The following is a 20,983-nucleotide window of genomic DNA, read 5'->3' as shown; positions in this document are numbered from 1 at the left end:
ACTCTCCTAGTGTGCCCAAACAGGTGTGGAAACTGTAGCACTTGCGGCTTTGAAAACACAGGCTTGTGGCACAGAAATAGTAACCAAAATATTTAGGTTTGTTTAATTTAGGCCTTCAGTTATTTTGGGTTAAGAGAGCGTGTGAACCTTCTTGTTTCAAATTAAACAGTCTTTTTTTGGCTATGGCTGAATTAAAAGCAAAAAAATTGCTAGAACACTTTTTTTGTGTATATATCCAGCTACGGTTTTGCAGCAGATTTTAGTGAAGTGGATCAGAAGCACCTTGGTGTGCAGCCTCAGGCTTCTGTCGCTGCACAGGACGGATGCAGTGCCTGCTGCGTAACTTGGGCGGGGAGGTCTGCCTGAAGCTGTAGTGAGTCCCCAAGGCACAGAACACGGCTCTGCTCAGCGCAAGATCAAACATCTGTTTTCTAACACCTTTCGGTTTTCAGCAATTTTATAGTCACGAGGCTAAAATGGAACAAAATGGACTCTATCAATGAAAGTGGATCTTGAGATCTGGAAATATCTTTATCTTTTTGAATCTGATAGAGAACAGCTTGTTTTCATGAGTCAGTCCAGACTGGCCGAGCTAGCCTGCAGTGTCAGGGTAAGGTATCACGCATCAGCAAACCTGGCCTTTATACCTGCTGCCCAGAACACAGCCGTATCTCCAGATTATCTGGTGTCACCAATGGGGTTACCGATCTTCCACAACTGAAAGCCTTTCATCTAACACACTAGAGCATTTCCCTTACAAGCTGTACTTCCCAGATTCCACCATCTGGAAGAATATAATAGAAGAGAAATACAGGCATCAAGTTAGTTACCCTGATGTGCAGCTGCACAACGTCTCTGAACAGAAAATCCACCAGTTTAACACATCTGGATCTTAAGGGTATCTCAGAAGGTTCCACAGTTTCAGGGAGGATCACTGATTAATCTGAAGGACCCTGATCTGGATTCATTGAAACAACTTATTTATAACAACCTGTATTTTAAAAAAATCAATCAAACAAATCCCAAAACTCAGATGCTCGTTAAGGTGCCAGGAATCCCTAAATCCTGTGTCAAGGGTTCTTGGGAACAAGGTGCGGTACAAGAATCTCTGCATTCATCTGGCCAACAGATATCATCTGTGATTCAGGTAATGGACAAGTTTAATAGATGAAATTTCTAATTCTGTAAGACTCTCCTGGAATTTGAAAATGTCAGATTTCAGGGAAGGCGAGGCAAGTCAGTGATGTTTCCAAAGTGAAAATAGAGTTGCCACAGTAAATTCTCTTGCAAGCCGCTGATTTCAGTTTTACGGTAGTTCACCACAGCACCTCATATCCCGTGGTGGTGGCAAGCACTTGTGAGAGAGCAAGCAGAGCTTTCACATTCACTCGTACTGTTCTGGTAGTAAGAAATAAAAAATTAAGTTAAACTATTTGGATTAAATATGAGTTCGTTTTACCCTGTATGAAATCAGTGGAGCAAGCATCAGTTTCTAGAGCTCTGATGGAAAATGATATAGTAGATAATAGTAGGATTAATGTTATTCTAAAACCTATTTTCTTCTGTGGTATTACAGAAGCACATGGAAATCCCACACCCCAGCAGCCTCCCGTAGCCAGCTACTCCGCTGGTTCGTATCGGAGCCTCTGCAGCTGCTGCCTGAAACATCCTGCTCTCAGGCTTGGAGTCCATTTTAGCAGCACACAGTTCCTGCATAGATTTTTATTTTTATTTACCACTCCCTAGATGCTTTCCTTTTAATACAGCTACATGATCTTAAGAGGCTCTTTCCTCATCTCTCCAGAACAGTTTGAAAGCCCTAAAGGTCAAGCTTTGATTCAAGAATCAGCATCTGTCACAATACCAGAGCTGTGCTACTGGCAATGCTGGGGGGCGTTCCTTCCAGGTGACTGGATCACTTTGGTAGCTGTGAATTTATATAATGTCTGCTAAGTCATGAATGAAAACCACTGAAGAAGTAAGACACTTTTTTTTTGTATCCCATTAAACACCTTAAGGCAAGTTTGTGAGCTCATGCCCACATACATGCTTGGCTGCAAGAAAAAGGAGACGCTGTGTACGGAGTGGGGTTCTTCAGCATTTTCAGCTTAACCCTCCATCCAGTTTTATAGTAGGACAGACCTGAAGCCCTTCATTCCCTGCTAATCACAGAAATGAGATTGCATACAATCATTTGCCAACCTGCTGACGTTAGGCAGGTGATGGGAGCAGCCAGGAGACATACATGTTTATTCTCTGGCTGCAGCGGTGCTGGGAGTTTGGAATTTTGCCTATGCTTCAGGCAGTTTTCTCCCCAGTGCCAGACTGATGACTCAAACTCCATATCCCAGTACATTGTTAGAAGGAAGAGCTGGGAAAGATTACAACAGACAAAGCTAGAGCTGGTGAGAACATACGGGATTTGTGTTCATGCAAACTTTAATCTTCAGAGCAGTAGTCAGTTTGTGGGTATAAATCTCAATATTTTTGCCTAATTTGTCCTTACCTAGCTGGTAATGCTCGCAGTGCAGCAGTGCGTCACGATCACATACGGAGGCAGAGGCCCTGCCTCGCTTTGCAGGGCAGAGACGTTTGCCAGCAGGTAACTCCACTTTTTACTTAGGATAAAAAGGTGGAAGCTAACCTCATGCATGCACACTGTGAGAAACTACACGGCATTTCTTTATCTCTAAGTCTCTGAGAGTTCCACAGAGCCATGGCTGGCTGACAGTTTACAGAGTATGTAAACGAATGTTCCTGCTGTAAAATGCTCGAGTTCAAAGCAGGTACGGTCACTGCAGAGGTGACTCGGTAGCCATTCATGGTGAGTGCGGATGACCTCTCCTCTGTCCAGAGGCCCGACCTGCAGGAGCAGCACAGCACTCCGAGGAGCTTCTTCCCGTTGGCAGTTTCAGAAGATAAAAGCCGAGCAGAACTGAATCTGTGCCGCCTCCTGTCCCCTCTCTTTTTTACTTGGCGCTGGGATGGCTGTCCAGTGGGGTGTCACCTCGGCAGCCTGCCTACCCCAGAGCACTCAAACCTGGGTTTGTGCTGTGAGAAAATGCCCTCGTTAAGGAGGTATGAGAGAAACCGAGGAGAAAACGACAAGATCTGATTATTCTTTCACAAGATCTGATTATTCCTTCAGCGCTCAATGGTTTGGGAACCAAGCAAATTACAAATTAACGAAGCAGACTTCTAAGTTCCAAAGTTTAAAATAAGCACAATTCAAGAAAAACATTTAAACATGATAAAGCAAAAACCATATGAATGGGTCAGGCAACCTGAAATAGGGAAAGAGCATAGAAAGAGCACCTGGCAGATTTTTGGGGAGGAATTTTCCTGCTGAGAGACAGAAAAATCTTTCCATTGCACCTTTCAGGCATCATGAAACCATTGGTTCAGTATTGGTAGAGCATTAACATTTCCCACTGAGTTCTTACCCACCTTGCCTGGAGAGCCCTGCTTCTTAAACACTCCAAAACCAGCATCTGTTTCACAAGAGGTGGGGATGCTGGGGTGGCTCCTGGGCTGGGGGGAGGCAGGGGGGCAGGTGCTCCAAACCACTCTCGCCTCTGGTTTATTCTAGTCGCTGAAAGCACAGTTCAGTGGCAAATCTATTAGGAGGGTGTAATTGGGGACTTGTCTTTTTATTAGTTGGTGATTATTGTTAGACTAATTTGTTATGCATTTTTTAAGTAGGCAGTATTAAAAGTCTAAAGCAAAAGACAGGAGATGATTGCATTAAAACAGATAAATATGCAGTTAAGATAGATGATGGCAGTATGCCTGATATTTATATTGAATATGAAAATACATGCCCCCAAACACCATCAGCTTTGATTATCCAAGAAAATCTGTATTACAAATCAATTCCATAAGTTTTAAATAATAAATTAAAAACAACACAACAAACTGTTGTATTAAAACTTCATAGTGAAATACGTGATATGTGTGTAAAAGCCTTTTAATATAAATGGTCTTGCTCAAGACTCATTCAGTGATGCTTTATTTCTGAAATGTAGGCATATGAGGTTGAGAGTCAGCATTTGTGGAGGGGGGGCAGGGGGGGAAGGGAAAAAAAAACATTTCTCAGTCTCCCTCCTGAACTTCCTCCATCTCTCTCAAGAATGCTCTCGTATCTTTCTTACAAGATACTTGTGGTTGAGTATTACACTATGCAAAGTGAAAAGAAATCTTAGAACCTGTGCTGAAGCGTGGCTTTAGGTGGGAGCTTAAAATGCAGAGGGGTGGTTATAAAAGCAGGAAGTTTCTGAAGACTGGATCATGTGCTACAGATGAAGATGCAGATTACTGGTCTCCAAACCACAGCCATTCAGCTTGATTCGTATAAACGTGCACAGCAAGTGATCTGTCTAAACTTGCCACGATTCCATTCCGTTTGGCTAAACGAAGCAGGCAGGACCGTACGGGCAAGCACTATGTCAGTCTAAAGTACAGCTTTGGTTTTGTATTCCTAGAAATCACTTCCTAGGATGGTCACAGGTCTAACACCAGACCCTTGTTCTTTTTGTTACCAGCCCTTTGCCCTGCTGGCTTTGTTGTACTGGTTAATTTAAAAGTAAAGGTTTTGAACTGTTTGCAAGGGCTTTTTTCTTTAAATATTTGCAATACATTCTAAATATTTCACAACAGGAGGGAAGGACAGAAAGGTGACTCGAGCATGGGAATGAACTTTGAGTCTCAAACACGTGTCTGTAATACTTCCCCTTTCTTCGTATCCTCTTTATAAAGCACAAATGCTGGTGCCCTGGCTGTATCCCATCTGGAATTATGTTCTGCCACTGCAATTTCTCATCTGCCATCCTCCCTGTTCCCCTACTTCATGTTCTTCCCCAAGAAAAATGGAGAAAAAGCAAGCAAGCATAAAGCTAAAGTAAGGCTTGTGAACTATGGCTGCAGTTCTGCCCAAAGCAATGATGTCTGTAAGAGCACCAAGCTTCTAATTTCAGCTGACTACACACTTCCTATATAATACTCTACTAGCCTTTTAGATGTATATAGTTGTAGTTGAGTTAGCCCTACTGAGTAGAATGTTCTTCGTCATTTTTATTTATTTATTCTTATTTATAGCTTGCTTAGTCCTTTACTCCTGAGTGCCGCCTTCTAACTGGGGATTAGCAAGTGTCCCACTGTCCCCTGTCCCCTCTCCTCAGTCAGCTGTGCTATTGAGCTGCCTTCCACCTTCCACTACTGTGGGTGCTCAAGTCACTGTGTTCATGCCACTTCCCGTGACGTTTCTCCTTCATGCTTTTTTACCCCTAGGAGGCGGCATGCAAGCTTTCTGAAATAAAGCCTTGTACTAATGAATGAATCCATTTACAGGGGAAAGTAAATAGGTGCTGCAAGGATGTGGTTGTAGACTGCAGCTGAAAAAGGCCTTCCTTTCTGAGTCGGCATCAAGGAATTTAACTGTTGCCTTTGAAGAAAGCAGTACAGCACAAAGTAGAACAGGGAGAAGGAAACATTGATTTTAGAGCAGTTAGTTACAGCTCTTCTGGATCTGGAGTACTCCTTCCTTACCTTCTTACCCGGAGTCCCTTTAGTGTGAGCCATTTGATCACCTGCTATCAGTTGTGCCTCAGGCTCTGTGGGTAAAAGCAGCTCTTACAGCTGTCCTTGTGTGCAGGCGATCCCCACTCCTGAGAGGGCTCTTTTGCTGAACAAACCCTGGAAAAGGATCCAAAAATGGAGCACTCCCAGGCGCTGGGAAGGCTGGATTCAGGACCAGTTTAGGATTTGACTCAGGCTTTGGTGAATGTTGCATTAGCACTGACACTTTGACGTCCCTGCCCACTGGTGGTCCTGCGAGTGTGGCCAGGGGTCCTCTGGTTTACAAGGACCCCCCTGGCTACTGCAAGTTCAGGGCTGGTTTACTAATTCACAGGACGGACCCTTGGATACACTTCAGATTCACTCGGCAGTCAATATTGACACCATTACTGTACCTAATTTGATATGAACCCTGCTTGTATGACTTATAGCTACAGATGATGAACTACCACGACACACACTGATAAACTAAAGTGATGTGTGCCTACTCTTCTCATCCTAATAGGTGACTGCCTAATGGGTGATTTCACACCACCTATTAGTTTGTTCCCAGATGAATTATTTCAGCTTTTGTTGCTGTTGGGATTGCCATGTAACTTGGGTAAATTGATGGCTCTAACCTATCCTGGAGGCCCAGCCATGCTTCCCCAAGCCTTCTGGTAAGTCGTGCAGGAGGATGCTCCCACTTTTCTGCCCCAGAGCCCATGCAGGGTGGACCCTTTCAGCCATGTGTGAGCAATGCACTGGTTTGGCTCTTTACTTATCTTTGCATTTTGTTTCTTGTAAGTGCATGCTGGTTTTTTCCTGTTTTGCCCGCACTTCACTTGCCTGTTACAGGCTATTCCTCTGAGTTTGCCCTTTCCTGTCAGCAAAGATTTTGTCAGGCGCTCAGCTTGTCATCACAGTTTTCTCAGCAATATCTGCATCGTTAGCAAGTTTGGCAAAAAAAACCCTGCCAGCAGACAGAGGGGCCTAGCTGTCCTATGGGTAAAACCCAAAAGACGGTGAGCTCCTTTTCCCACAGCACGCAGCCCCATTCCACGGCCTTACAGGCCGCACGCACACCTGGGACAGGGAATTTTTGGACAGCCCACACAGAGCATACATCTGGAAAGTGTATCCCTTTGAACAGTTGTCTTGAAAAGTATTAATCTACGTAGGTAATTTAAAAATACCCTGGGGTTTCTCTTCTCTTGTAGGTGAGCGGTGGGCCGAGGCCTGCCTGCCCCACAGGGCCTACCCGCTGCCTGAGGGCCAGCCGCCCTGCACGCCACCTTCACCGAGGTTCTACCCTCTAGTAAGATCCAGAATTACTAATTTGGACGTTAGAGATTAGAAATGAAAGGGAGTTCATGTCAGTGAAATCTGACCGAGTATTTAAGGAGGAAACAAACCCGGCAGCCAGCTACCCCCGAAGCCGGGAGCCCGACGCTGCCTGACGGGACTGCTGTGTGCTAGTTCCAGGAAAAGCGCTCTCTACGGTGCGCTCGCGGATTTCTTTTTAATTCTACAGTGAAATACATATTTAAATTGACGGGCGGAAGCCTAGCGGGCCCCCGGGGCGTGGCGGGCGGTGCGGAGCGCCCCGGTGCGCAGCCGGCGGTAACTCTGCCCCGAGGCGACCGGGCTCGGCTGCGTGCGGGACGTGACCGGGCCTCCCGCCGCAGCCCGGCCTCCCGCGAGGGAGGGCACTCTGCGGACGGGCAGGCAGCTGGACCAATAGTGACGCGCGGAGGGCTGTGCGGCCCAATCGCTGACGGGCAGGGGCGGGGCGGGCTGCGTGCCGGCGACGCGGGCGGGCGCTGCGGCAGAGCGCGGGCGGCGGTGGAGCGGAGCGGATCGAGTCGAGCCGGGAGCCAACATGTCTCTCTCCAACAAGCTCACCCTCGACAAGGTGGATGTGAAGGGCAAGCGGGTCGTTATGAGGTGAGGAGCTGGGCCCCGCCGCGCGGTGCGGGGAGGAGAGGAACGGCCTGGCCCCGCGGGGGCAGGAGCGCCCGGGGCCGCCACCCCTGGTGCCCTTGTGCCGGGGCGGCCTTCGGCAGCGGCTGGGCCCGGCGAGGAGGCGGCGGGGCGGGCTGTGCCTCCCGGGGATGGAGGAGCGGGGGGAGCAGCGCTGCCTCCCCGCCCCGCTGGGCCCTGGCCGGCCGCGCTGCCTCCACGCCCTGCCGGGCCCTCCGCGGCCGGACTCCGGCGCAGCTTCCCCCGGGCAGCAAAGTCACCCCCGTCCTCGGCAGCGGCACGTCTGGCCCCGGCAAAGTCTTTCCTGCGGGGTTTGGGTTGCTCCCCGCCCGGCTGCTGGGGAGGCCCCGCACAGCCCGGGTTACCCCTTCCGGGAGCGTGTCCCTCTCCCGGTGGCGGGGCTGTGATTGACGGGGGTAGCGTGAGCCCCGGCCGCGCTCAGCCCTGTTGGGGCCGGGCAGGATGGTGCCCAGCGCTGCCCGAGGTGGGCAACTGGGGGCTGCAGCCGCTCGGCTTCCACCTGTACCTGCCATCCACAGGCGGCCTGGGGAGAAAACGAGCCAGTCTACCCTGATTTTATTGGGGAGTACTCCAAAACCTGCTTATTCCCCAGTTCCCTTCTTCCTTCCTGCAAATCCAAAAAGCGTTGCAATAAAAAAAGTGAAAATATGGTTCTGGCCAGCTACCCAAATAAAACAGTAATTTTGCTTTTTTGCAGCAAGCTTCGAGTCGCACAGGTATTCAGCATGTCCAGGTGTAAAACCCTAAAATAGGAATTTGTAGGTTAGTTATAAAACATCAAGGGCTGCTGAAAGCCTAATGGTGGAATTGTTGCCAGATACTGGGAGATAATGGCACTGAGGTACATCCTCCACGGAATACTCTTATTGTGGGATTCTTTGTCCAAGGTCACCATGATGTGACTACTGTGTGTCTGTTACCTTGCTCAGTGAGTAGGCAGATACAACAAAATTGTAACTTCTCTTCCCTGTAGTCTGTGTGAGACAACTTGCTCTTTTTATCTTGTCTCTCTGTTGTCTCATTTTGAAGTAGTTCCCTAGAAATCTGATTACCAGAAACTAACCCCCATAAGGAGTATTGAAGAAGCTAGCTCAGAATTTGCATGGCTTCCTAAATTTTGTATGATAAAAGGCCTTTTTATCTCTGTAACAACTTTTTTTTTTTTTTTTAGCCTGCCTGTTTTTTCCTTTTCTGGGTTATGTTACAGAGAACAGTCCTGCTTTGGCAGAGGATGAGTTGGCCAGCTCTTAGTCTCCGGTGGTTAATGCACATACCTATTTTTGCAGTTCTGTGATGGGCTGCTAAAACAGTGAAACGGCAGATGAGGTGTCAGCCTTTGTGTTCCCTGCCTGCGTCTCATTTCACTGAAAAGAGTCACCGTGTGTGCTCAGTACTAGTAAAATCAGTATCTTCTTGTTTTTTGGGTTTTTTTTTCTTATCTATCATAATTTTGGCATACTCATAACCTGGTTATCTTCCAGTCTCAGTGCTGAAGCTTCAAGAGAAGCTGGGAATGGGGAGGAGAAACAGGTTCAAGGGGAGCTCAGATTTCAGTTATCTGCAGCGGGGAAGAAGAGCAAACTGGGTCTTCCTTGTGTAGCTCTGATGGCTCTGTAAAGCAAACTATTCTTTTATTCTCTCCTTTTAGAATAATAGCATGATAATGGTTCTTTTCTTTTTAGAATTAGTCCACTGTACTGCGGGGCTGCCAGTTCAGTTTCTTTCTGCTCAGCTACTCCTGTTTTGCTGGCAGCTTTTGTCTGTCTTTCCATCTGTTTCTTGTGCTGAGCAGGTTGTAAAAGAATTCAAATAACTTCCTGAATTGTGGTGTTCTTTAATACAGATACAGAATGGTGAAGGGTACACTGTAGCAGTGTGTTTTACTTTGCTGGTTCTGCTAGCCTGTTACACTGGGTTAGATGTAGCTGGTGAGTAATTCCTGCCTTTGCTGTTACGCAAACACAGCTTCCTGCTGCTAGTCAGCACGTGGGCGCAAGGCAGCTAGCGAGAAATGGCTGATGAAACTTCCCTCTCGCATCCCTTCACCTGGCACGAGTAGGGAAGTTATCTCTAGATCCATGGCTGGTCTTCCAGTGGGAATGTGATAAGCCCCAGGACCCGGCTACGGAGAACAGAAATTCAGAGTTGTAGACAATGCCTGGACAGCTTCCTTGAGCCTGCCCGCTTGCCTTAGTAGTGTAACCAGGTACTTTAGAGGCCTCATTAGAGAACACAACGACACTTTTCATTATTCCCTTCCTTTTCCCTTGGAAGCTCCTAGTCAGTGACCTGAGAGCATGTTGTTTAAAATGAAAAGGTTGTGGGGAGCTTGTTCAATCTCAGTTTTATGTGTTTCTTCAGCATCATTGCTGCTGCGGTCATGAGCATTAGGATGTATTGGTGGCATAGCTTTACTAAGTCATTCTAGCAGATATTTGTTCTTGGTTTATGTTCTATTATTACAAGCAGAAATGGCTAATAACATACTGATTTCAAAATGAAACTTGTGTACCAAGGCACAATTAAAAATCTTACTTTAATTGTAACATTGTTTTTCTAGCCAGCATTTTTACTGACAGGTTCCCTCACTCTGTAAAAGAAATTTGTTGATTATTTAAATTTTTTTTTTTTTTAGGGTTGACTTCAATGTTCCAATGAAGGATCACAAAATAACCAACAATCAAAGGTGAGCCATAACTTCTGTCCCAGATGGAAGCCCTGAAGTCTGTTTTCGCTCTGACTTTAGCCCAGTTACATTAGCAGTACCTGGAATACTGCCATGATTAAGCTGTGATTGCTCATACCAGGATATTAAAGCTGTCTTAGAGAAGGTCCAACAATTGTTAATTAAAACCCCTGCAGCCACTGGCAAACTATGCTAACTGCAAGGCTTCTTCTCACTATACCTGCTGTGGAAAGCATATAGAAAAGTCTTCTAATTGTACAGATCCTAAACTACATTCTTTAAAAGTGGCTGAAGCGTTGTGACCATTTCACAACCACATCCTTTTCACTGTGTGTGAAAATGAGCTGTATTTGTTGGTAGTATCCAGAATACTTTCTGCCTCCTGGTTACCCTGCAGGTATGTTGACTTGTGTTAGTGCAGCACGCAAAGAGACGGGATTTAGAAACAATGATATCAGATGTCTTGTCTTGCTTGTCTGTCACTTGCAGACAGATGACAGTTTTGTTCACCACAGAATGCCCGCTGCTCAACATTCCCATCAGTTCTTTATTTGTTCAGAATCACAGACTAAACCAGGAGGCCCAGTAATGTTCAGGTGTGTCCTGACATTTCTTAGCTACAAGCAATCAGCAGAATTTAGATTACAAAATGCATTTCACTTCAGCGCCCTATGTTACATGGAAGATAACAGTGTAACACAGGAAAACATGCTGGGACAGAGAATTTTGTTGATGCTTTGTGGACCATGCTTCAGGATTGTCACAGTCCCTAGAAGGATAGGCTGGGTTAGCTCCACAGGGAAAGCTGTGCTCTGTGGGATGTGGTTAGTCTCCTAGACATTTGTTCTAATAAGGGTAGGTTGCTGAGAAGCCCAGCGTCCCTTTTTGCTGGTGGTGATGTCCTGCTGTCTTCTGGTGAGAGGTAGGCTGAACCACGTGAACGCCAGAGGTAGGATGGACTTCTTAAGTAATTGTTCTGCCCAGCTCTTGTGCTCAGTTTCTTTTGTCATTTTTGAAGGACAACTCCCAAGGCTCTTGTGTGTTTACTAAGTTTGCTTGCCTGGTAGACTACTTGAATCCTTTTTTAATTTATTCTTCTCTGCTATTATAGGATCAAGGCGGCTGTTCCTACTATCAAGCACTGCTTGGATCATGGAGCCAAGTCAGTGGTTTTGATGAGTCACCTGGGTCGCCCGGATGGCGTTCCCATGCCTGAAAAGTTCTCCTTGGCCCCAGTAGCTGTGGAGCTTAAAGCACTCCTGGGCAGGTGAGGTAGAAGAGCAGTCCAGCATGCCTCAGGCCCTCTCTGGCAGCGGACCTGGGTGCTTCCCTTTCTGAAAGGAAGAATCACTGGTGGGATGACAGTGTGTATCTTGTGTTTGCAGGGAGGTCTTATTCCTGAAGGATTGCGTTGGTCCTGAGGTGGAGAAGGCCTGTGCTAATCCTGCAGCTGGCTCCATCATCCTGCTAGAGAACCTCCGATTCCACGTAGAAGAAGAAGGGAAAGGGAAGGATGCATCAGGGAACAAGGTGAAACTTCAAGTCTAGCTTTTGTGTGTGCCTGCTCTGGTCTTACTAGCTTGTTTGCTGCAGACTGACAAGGAACCAGCAGCCGGTCTAAAATGCTGTTTATGAATTTGCTCTCAGAAGGATGTCAGAGATCTTCAGTTCAGTGTGTCCGATCATTTGTACCATGCTGTGAGGAAGTTCAAGTCAAATGCATTGAATTTCCAAGATGAAACAGCTTATGTGAAAGGTTACAGATGACTCTGTTGAAGGTGCTGTAGTCTGTAACAGAAGGAAAAGCGGGGGAAATAGGGCTGTGCAGCAAACTAGTTGCTGCTTATTAGACTTTATTTTGGGACATCTAGACCAAAAAACAAGGTCTGTTTGAGATTGTTGCCACTGGGGCCGTAAGAAAGACGCTTCTTTCTTGGTTATCTGACTGATGTTTTAATATAAAGTTTAAACATTCTGCAGCATAGGAATTATCAAACCCTTTTATAAGCCTATCTGGTCTTAATAATCATCTAAGGCCAGGCTGCCTTGCACCTCTGACATTTTCTTGAAGGTCAGGAAGAGTGCTTGCTCCAGACAGCTGCTTTTCTTAGTGACAGTGACCCCACTGACTTTACACAGGTCTTGGCTCCTTTCAGATTCAGTTTGTGGGGTGGAATGCTGACATGGTGTGGTGCCCTTTATGGGCTGACACAGGACTCCTGTAAAACAGGCCAGAGAACTAGTAAGCCTTTGCTGATGGCAATAAGAAATTGAGCAAGTCTGGAATTATTTGCTACCAGAATTGTGTGCCACTGAAAGCCAATATGGTGGCAGGGAAAAGTGGGACAAAAATTTAATTTGCTTTGGGAAGCAGTCCCTTGGTTTAGTGTATTTCTGTAATTTTCAGGTTATTTAGCTGGCTGTATGCATATGGAAGCATGTGCTGCAGTTGAGCAGAAGAGGAGGAGGGCTGTTGACAGACCTGCTTCTCATCCTAACAGAGGTGAAAGTCAGTGCTATGGAAATAGTGATGTGGTACAAGACTGCAGATTATTAACTGGTGCTTGTTAACAAAGCAGATCAAGTGGCAGTGGTTCCTTCGTTCAGAGCCTCTTGTGTTCTGCTTACAGATGTTACTGGTACTTAATCTCTTTGTGTAAAGCCAGGCAATTTAACAAGTGAAGGAGCAGTTGAAAACATTGTTCTATAATCTGTGTAGCCCCTTTGGCTTGTTTTATGCTCGGGCTGAACCCATCTGCCGTATATTAGTGTACCTGCCTGCCATCATCCCCATGGTGTTATATCTGGGCGCTAGCAGAGGCCTCACTGAGAATGATGAGCTGGTAAAGCAAAAAGCCCCGGGAGAGGTGATAGCTTGACTGCCAGTCTGGGCTGTTCTTTAAGAGCAAGTGGCTGTAAACTAGGTCCAAGCAGTCACTTAGTGTCAGAGTGAGCTCTGCTGTCTTTTCATGGTGGTAAAGAAAACCCAACTATATGAGCTGTCCCATGAGGATTTGGTAGGATGCATAGAGGATGGAGAAGTTTTAACAGAAATGCATCTGTTCTTGCTTACTACATGCTAAGCTTATCTTCAGCTTTCCAATGTTGGCTGCTTTTGCTGTGGCCTGTTGTAGTGTGCAGGCTACGTATAAGTTAATCCTCAATGCATCGTTGTATCAGTCCTTCAGGAGCTTGTCCTTTTACCTGTGGCACTTGAGGACCACATTTTCTTTGTTCAGTAATTGTTAGTCTCATCTCAGCATTGCCTCATCTCCACACACCCTTTCTGTTACCTGTGGTCACCGCACAAAACTGAAAATCTGTAGGAGAGAGACTGAAGGGTTGGTAGTGCTGCAGTTCATTCCTGCTCTGATAGACTAGAAGCTTGAAGTGGGAACAGGCCTCGGGCCTGTAATAGCAGTCTCAGGGAGTTTAATGTGGAGTTTAAACCATTTAAATCTTTCTGTTGCTCCTACTTACTTACTGGGAAAGACCACATGAAATACAGTGACCCACAGGATGAACTGATGAGTTTCTCCAGCTGACCTTTCTTTGCTTTGGGTTTATAAGTCAAATTGCTGACTTTGGCTTCAGTTTCAGAATCAATTCTGTGTACCTGAATAGCACAAACTTGTCATTCTTTTTCTTTTTAGATCAAGGCTGATTCTGCAAAAGTGGAGGCTTTCAGAGCCTCTCTTTCTAAACTGGGAGATGTCTATGTCAATGATGCTTTTGGAACTGCCCACCGGGCTCACAGGTGTGTATCCAGTTCCCTTCCACAGGCAGAACTGCAGAATGATGTCATGGAAACACATACAACTGTGCCCTCAGTGAGTTTTAACTTCCTTTTGGGCTTATCCCGTTCTCATTCTGCTGTTTGTTCCTGAGTAATGGATTTAGTGGAGACAGTTGTCAATAGTATATGCTCTTTCAAGTTTGCTTCTGGGTACAGGAGACAGGTGTAACTCCTAAGACTTGAACTGACTTTTTAGGCTTTGAGGATAAAAAAATTACTTGCTTTGGACTTGTATAAATTGTCCTGCAATTACAGCAGACCTCTTTTCCAAAAGATTAATAGCTCCAGATTGATTATTCTCATGGAGTGTGGTTAGGTATGTGTGCTTTGCAAACTCCAGTGGTCTGCTTTGAGCTTGATTTCATGATCTGGTGCTGTTGGAAGAAGATATCTGTGCTCTTATGCTTAACTGTCCCTCAGCACTCTGGATCACTGGTTAACACTGTGACTGTCTTGCGTATTAATATATCTGTGCAAAAACAATCTCAGAAAGTAAGGGTGTACAGCCAGCTTATCAAAGTAGGAAAACAAAAACCTTGTCTTTGTTTTCATGCAGGTTTTCATGCTGTTCTCATTGCTGCAGCTGACTAAAGGATTGGCTTTGCAATGCTGTGAGACACAGGGATGTTTGGACCTGTACTGATTGAAAATTTTTCCATTCCTCACTCTTTTATTCTGCAGCTCCATGGTAGGTGTCAATCTGCCTCAGAAGGCTGCTGGCTTCCTCATGAAGAAAGAACTGGATTACTTTGCTAAGGCCCTAGAAAGTCCGGAGAGACCCTTCTTAGCAATTCTTGGAGGGTAAGACTCAAGAACATATCAACTCCATATTTCTCTTTAACTACTCAGTAAGAAATGAAAAGTTATTTTGGCTTGGTTCAAACAAGTGTTTTCCTTCTAACTGTGCCTACAGTTCAGATTTATAGGTAAGTCCCAAGATCTCTGTAAGATGCAGATTAGAGAGGAGCTAACTGGCCGCGTCTGCTCCTGTGATGATACTGTCAGGGTCTGGTCATCATATCTGCTAACCTCTTCTTAATTCCCCACATGGAGACAATCCACAGCAGTTTGTTGTACAGATGAACCAGAAGAGCTGTTAGAGACACATGATGGCCCTGAAACATTGTTGGTGACCTTTCCTCCACGGTTCAGAGTACAAGCATCCTGCAGGCTCAGCACTGTGTAAATTGACACAGTCTGTCGTTATGCAATGGTGACCTACTGTAGCTGGGTAGGCCTCCACTGTCCCCCAGTACCTAGTGTGCCAAGAAACTTGAAGGTGCAAAACCAAGTGACTGTGTGTAGAAATAATTTCCCATTGCTAATGATTTTGGTCATGTTTGTACCCAGTCTGGCACTGTAGTTCAGTGACAGTATTTCAGGTCATCAGGTGAATTAAAATACCTTGCTATGTAACACAGAACTGGGACACCATAACATTCCTGTGTTCCTGACAGAAGTATGTGCCTTATTTCTGCTCTTTGCACCCATAAATGTGTTTTTTAAGAAGTAGCATTCAGTTCTTACATAAAGTTTAAACTTTTTCTATGACCTTGGCTGTAGTGAACCTTTTTTGAGAGGTACATAACAAGGGGTGACCAGGAGGTTCCCAGACTAGGAGCCTGGTACTAAACTCATTGTGTGGCCAAGGACTAACTAGTGCTGACTGCACCTTAGTGAGTCACAGGATGAACTCTGAGAGCAGTTCAGAGCCAGAAAATACCTGTATCTGTCTGGAAGTGGCACCTTTTTAGGTGGGATGGCAGATCCAGTAACTCTGGCTCGGTTGTACCAGAGGGAAGTCATGCTTGGAAGCTGTGTGTGGTCCAGTTGCAGGCTTGCTACTGCTTATCTATAATAAACTTGGGCCTAGAAGATGAACTGAGAATAACTGTACTAACAAGTAAAGTGGAAATTAAATGTGTTGGGAAAGAAAGACCATGTGCAGGAAGGTAATTCAGTGCTAGAAGCAGGGTATGTGCAAGGGTAAGAAAGAAAAATGTAATTATGTAATTCACCTTCCCGTCTCTGCCTGCCTGCAGCTGCACAGGGCAAGGTGGGCACTGCAGGCTTTTGCTGCAGCTCTGTCCCATCCCATCAAGGCTTCTTGACCTGCTCAGTGCCTACAGTGTAGCAACATTTGCAGCTTCACGGCTTAAGCTGGGGTTGGTGGCTGGCTCACACCAGAGCTCTCCATGGTTGCCAAGACTGGATTTGTAGAGGCAATGCCTATTTCTTATGGTTAGGTCTGAAAGCATTTTGTTAATGAAACTCATGCAGTTATCCATGGTTTAGAGATGGAGAAACTAAAGCAAGAAGAGGAAATGGTCTCATCTAACGTCACCAAGTAGGGCATGGTCTTAAGACTATGATGGAGGTCTCTGAGTGCCAGACCAGATTTCACTCGGGGTTGTTTCCTGAGGTCTTTTATGAAGCTTTCTTTTAGATAACAACAAAAATTCCATACATGGCATTAAAGAGAGAAGACAGGAGACTTTTGTCTATTTACTGCCTCCTCTGCCTTTCCTATATAAAGAAATTTTGGTATTATTCCAATACCGTTTGTATCTTGTACCAAAAGCAGTCATCGGCTTTGGGGCAGGGCAGTTCTGTATCACAGATCACCCTAGCAGTTTGGAGCTGTGCTGTGAGTGTGGCGGGGTGCCGGACCTAGAAGGGTTACAGGAGCTGGCAGTATGGCAGCTGGTACAGAAGATCCTGCTGGGGTTGGACAGTGGTTATGAATGGCAGTGCTCTGATCTCTGCTCTACCTTGCTGGACAGCAGGGGAAATCAGGCTCTAAAGTGCCAACGAGGTTTAGATCGAAATAGGAAAAAAATAGAGGGCTCTTGTAAGTTGATGTTTAATGCTGGCCTGTGAAGTTGCCAAATTCCCTTTCTACCTGCCCCCAACAACTCCTTTGTCGGATCATTCTCTCCATATGGCTTTGACACACCACAATCGAGTAAGTTTTGCCTCAGGAGTTTTGGGCAGCAGCTACATTATTCATCCTTTTTCCTTCTCTCTTGCCAGAGCCAAGGTTCAGGATAAGATCCAGCTGATCAATAACATGTTGGATAAGGTCAATGAGATGATCATTGGTGGTGGAATGGCATTCACCTTCCTCAAAGTGATCAACAACATGGAGGTACGAAAAGAGCAATTCGGTGCCTACTCCTAGGAAAGAATGCGGTCAGAATGTCCTTTATATATGCTAGTATTGAGAACTGGCTATCAGCTCTCTGCAAGAGTAGGGAGCACTGAGAAGTTACTTGACAATCACTTTGCAAAAATCAAATTGGTGCCTATGTCTAGCTAGGTGCGTTAGGAGAACAGTCTTTCCAGAATGGCTGGCTGAGCAGTTTGGCTTGACTACTGCTGTAGTTTAGCTACAGTAGCTAAACAAACACCTCTCTCTTACTTTTCCCAAATAATTTCTCTAGATTGGTAACTCTCTGTTTGATGAAGAGGGATCAAAAATTGTCAAGGACCTGATGGCCAAGGCAGAGAAGAATGGCGTGAAGATTACTCTGCCTGTTGATTTCATCACTGCAGACAAATTTGATGAGCATGCACAGACTGGGGAAGCCACAGTGGCTTCAGGCATTCCTGCTGGCTGGATGGTAGGTTTTAATAGGCTTTAAGGGACTAAAAGAAGTAACAGGCAGCAGTGGGGTGGGAAGGACACCTTAAAGGAGTAGAAAAAGTAATTATCATTCTTTGCAAAGGTTTCTGAAGGTGGTCAAACTGTGTAGTGTGTTGGTTTAATGAAATGGAAGTCCTGTTTTTTCTGAATTTTTAAGTTTAAAGTAGCTTTTGTGAGGTTTGTATTAAAACAACAAAACTCCTCTTAAAACCTTGAGTACAGTAGAAATCCCTTGTATTTGACAAATTTAAGTGGAGTTAGCAAAAGTTTCTAATCAAGGCTTCAAGCATCTGGCATTGACTTAAAAATTTAATTACTTGTACTAGGAAGATAAATACCACACCAGACTCCGCCTTCCTGCAGCAGCTGCTGATAAATCTTTCTGCTTTTCAGTATTCAGTGCATATAGAGAAATACTTGCTTCATATCTGGGGCTAAGGGGGAAGCTTCTGAGGATCCCAGCTAAACATTGGTGATTTGAGATGAGGGTCAGCAGTGAGTGTATCAATGGCTTCTTTTACTTGTCTTAGGGCTTGGACTGTGGCCCTCAAAGTGTGGCAAAGTTTGTTGAAGTTGTGGGAAGGGCCAAGCAAATTGTGTGGAATGGCCCAGTCGGTGTCTTTGAGTGGGACAAGTTTGCCAAAGGAACCAAAGCCCTGATGGACAAAGTGGTAGAAGTAACTGGAAAGGGCACCATCACCATTATTGGTAAGCAGCTGTATGTGTTTCTTCTTGTCTTTCCAAATGCAACAACGCTTGCCAGTACCGTGTTAAAAATACTTGTCAAATTCTTTTTCTTCCCTCATGTTTTCATCTGTCCTTCAGCTTGGAGATAGGACTTTAAAAAATGTTGTATGTACCGATGCAGAGTATTTGGGAGCAGGACCAGCACATAGCAAGGCTGTGGCCCTTAAGCTGAACAAAATCTGAATTTCCTGTGTGTTTCATTGATTATATTTTTTTGTTTGTACTACAGGTGGTGGAGATACAGCTACTTGCTGTGCAAAGTGGAACACTGAGGATAAAGTTAGCCATGTCAGCACCGGAGGTGGCGCCAGCCTGGAACTGCTAGAGGGTAAATGTTCCTTTATTTTAACTACTTCCAGCGAATTGGGTACTTCGGGTGTTCTGCCACTTGTTGATACTCAAGAAATCACAATGGGGTGAATGTCTTTTCTGTTCCACCATGTGGAGTTGAACATAGCTTTTGAGCAACGAGCTCCTCATTGCTCTTCTGTAGTCCTCCTAGAGGAAGAAAGAAAATGGAGTATTCTTGCAAACAACACGGTCTGCCACTCCCAGAAAGCAAAAATGCTGGAATAGAAAAAAAAATGGCCTTGAGAGCGAGCTTACTTTTGTAGATGATCCCCTGAGACACGCTAACCAGACTGTTTAAAATGCCCAGTTTCTGTGAGGGAAATCACATCAGAATAGTCTGGAATTTTTGCCAGAAGTTTCCTTTTGGGCACATTGTTTGAAATTCCGTGGTTTTGGGGAGCCCTCTAGTGATCGATCACAAACGTGCACAAGTATACTTGGAATTCAAAATGGTGAGAATTTACAGGATTCCTCTAATGAGTTACATTGTACTCTAAATGAGTTTTCATTTCCTCTGGTAATTAGCTGTTTCCCAATATGGGTAAATTATCTAATGCTGTCAGCTTCTCTGTAGAAGAGAAACTGCAATAAACTGCATTGCAGCTGCTAGTTTCCAGCAGTTATATGCGAGACAGAGCTTTTGTTTCTGTTGCCTAGGGAGTGATGGTAAAGGGAAAGAATGCAGATGGCTAGAAGGAAACACTGTGCAACTGATTTATTCAAAAGAACAAACTTGTCTAAGTTTTGGCCCAAAATGTGGGTTTGTGTGTGTGATCTTTTAAATGTAACGGAAGTCTAGCTAATTAGAAAAGCTTCTGAAGATTTAAAAAAGGCGTGCACGCCCCCCACCCAAAACCCAACAAACTGGTGAGTTGTGAACAGTGTTAAAATTCAGTACTGCCATGCAGCTTGAGCATTAGAAGGTAGGTTTTCCGGAAAAAAAAAAAAAAAAAAAAAAAAAGCAAAACCAGAGGTCTGTCTTCGTTATTAAAGTAATACAAAAAGCTAAAAATGCTTTAGAAAACATTGCACTTTAATAATCTGGGCCCTCATGCTCAGACATGAGCATATTCCTTGCTTCCATCAGTTGGAATGAGGCATGTAAATATCTAGACCTGGGTGTTTTAGTCCCAGTAAAAGACTTGAGACTTGTAGGAGGCTTTGTTTCTTTTTCTGAATTAATTCTTAAAATTTCCACCACACACTCCAAAATTCTATTTATGTGCCACTAGAGATTAAAGAAAGTATGCAGCAACTCCCTAGACCAAATCAAAAATCTGTTTGCCATCAAACTTAATGGAAAAAGATCTTAGGTGTTTGGATCTGACCCTAGCAGAGACTTGGATAGAAATTTACCATTATTAGTTAACTGAGAATTGATGACTGTGGTACGTTAAGAATCTGTCTGCTGACATATGAGTGCAGCTGTGCTCTGGATACTCACTACAGCAGCCCTAAAAGGTATTTACTGCGTGAAACATCTAAATGTAACTCATATGCGTAAGAGCCACAGTCAATAGGAGCATGCATAGAGCCGAGCTCTTCCATTTTTAACCTACAATGTCTGATAATTTCTTTTAATATGTTTAAATGATGCAATTGCAAGTGTAAAACTTAGTTGCTTGAGGGCAGAGGGGTTCTTAACTTTACCGGTATGTTTTTAACTGCTAACAGGTAAGGTTCTTCCTGGTGTGGATGCCTTGAGCAACGTGTAGAGAGCAGAGTATCACCCCAGTTCCCGGTCCTGTGCACAGCCCCTGAGATTCAACACTTCAGCGCTTCTGTATTTCAACTCTGCGATAGGCAGATCACAGAATGTAAACCGAAACTGGACAGGGTTTGAGGAGACAGCAGAGAGATTTTACGACTGCAGTTTACATGATGTGGATTTGTCCACTGTTATCCCACTTGAATTAATGTAGTGAGTTTAAACTGTTGTTGTGAACTTAGAGTGTATATATTTATATTTTGCCTTTTCAAAGAGATTAATCCCTGTTAGACATGTCCGTTTCTCAGAAAGGAGTGCACTGTTTAGCTTCAATGTTCTTAGGCATTTTCATCACTTGACACTGTTCAGAAACAAGAGGGGACTCCAGTTTTTTGGAGGCTGATTGTAATAGCTGCTGAATAAACATATTTAAAATGCTCCCAGTTTGTATATGGTCCTTCTTTCAGATTTTTGAAATGGTATACATTAAAA

The 20,983-nt window shown here is 44.8% G+C and overlaps 1 protein-coding gene across 1 annotated transcript; it reads left to right on the top strand.

The window, feature by feature from the left end:
- Positions 1-7,342: 7,342 nt before the first annotated feature.
- PGK1 (phosphoglycerate kinase 1) lies at positions 7,343-20,930 on the top strand. The gene is made up of 11 exons (XM_080365422.1): positions 7,343-7,500; positions 10,193-10,243; positions 11,355-11,510; positions 11,629-11,773; positions 13,897-14,000; positions 14,721-14,840; positions 17,073-17,187; positions 17,483-17,662; positions 18,216-18,393; positions 18,662-18,760; positions 20,458-20,930. The coding sequence occupies exons 1-11, from the start codon at positions 7,436-7,438 to the stop codon at positions 20,496-20,498; spliced, it is 1,254 nt and encodes a 417-aa protein (XP_080221548.1). The 5' UTR covers positions 7,343-7,435; the 3' UTR covers positions 20,499-20,930.
- Positions 20,931-20,983: the final 53 nt, after the last annotated feature.

The sequence above is a fragment of the Falco punctatus genome (assembly GCF_963210335.1).
Source record: "Falco punctatus genome assembly, chromosome: 15".
NCBI classification, from domain to species: Eukaryota; Metazoa; Chordata; class Aves; order Falconiformes; family Falconidae; genus Falco; species Falco punctatus.
This window is presented reverse-complemented; position numbering and strand designations above follow the sequence as displayed.

What these genes read in the sequence shown, in the direction of transcription:
- PGK1 (XM_080365422.1), top strand. Translation starts at nt 7,436, where the DNA reads ATGTCTCTCTCCAACAAGCTCACCCTCGACAAGGTGGATGTGAAGGGC. An exon ending in GGCAAGCGGGTCGTTATGAG is followed by an intron (nt 7,501 to 10,192) that starts GTGAGGAGCTGG and finishes TTTTTTTTTTAG; the next exon opens with GGTTGACTTCAATGTTCCAA. An exon ending in GGGCACCATCACCATTATTG is followed by an intron (nt 18,394 to 18,661) that starts GTAAGCAGCTGT and finishes TTTGTACTACAG; the next exon opens with GTGGTGGAGATACAGCTACT.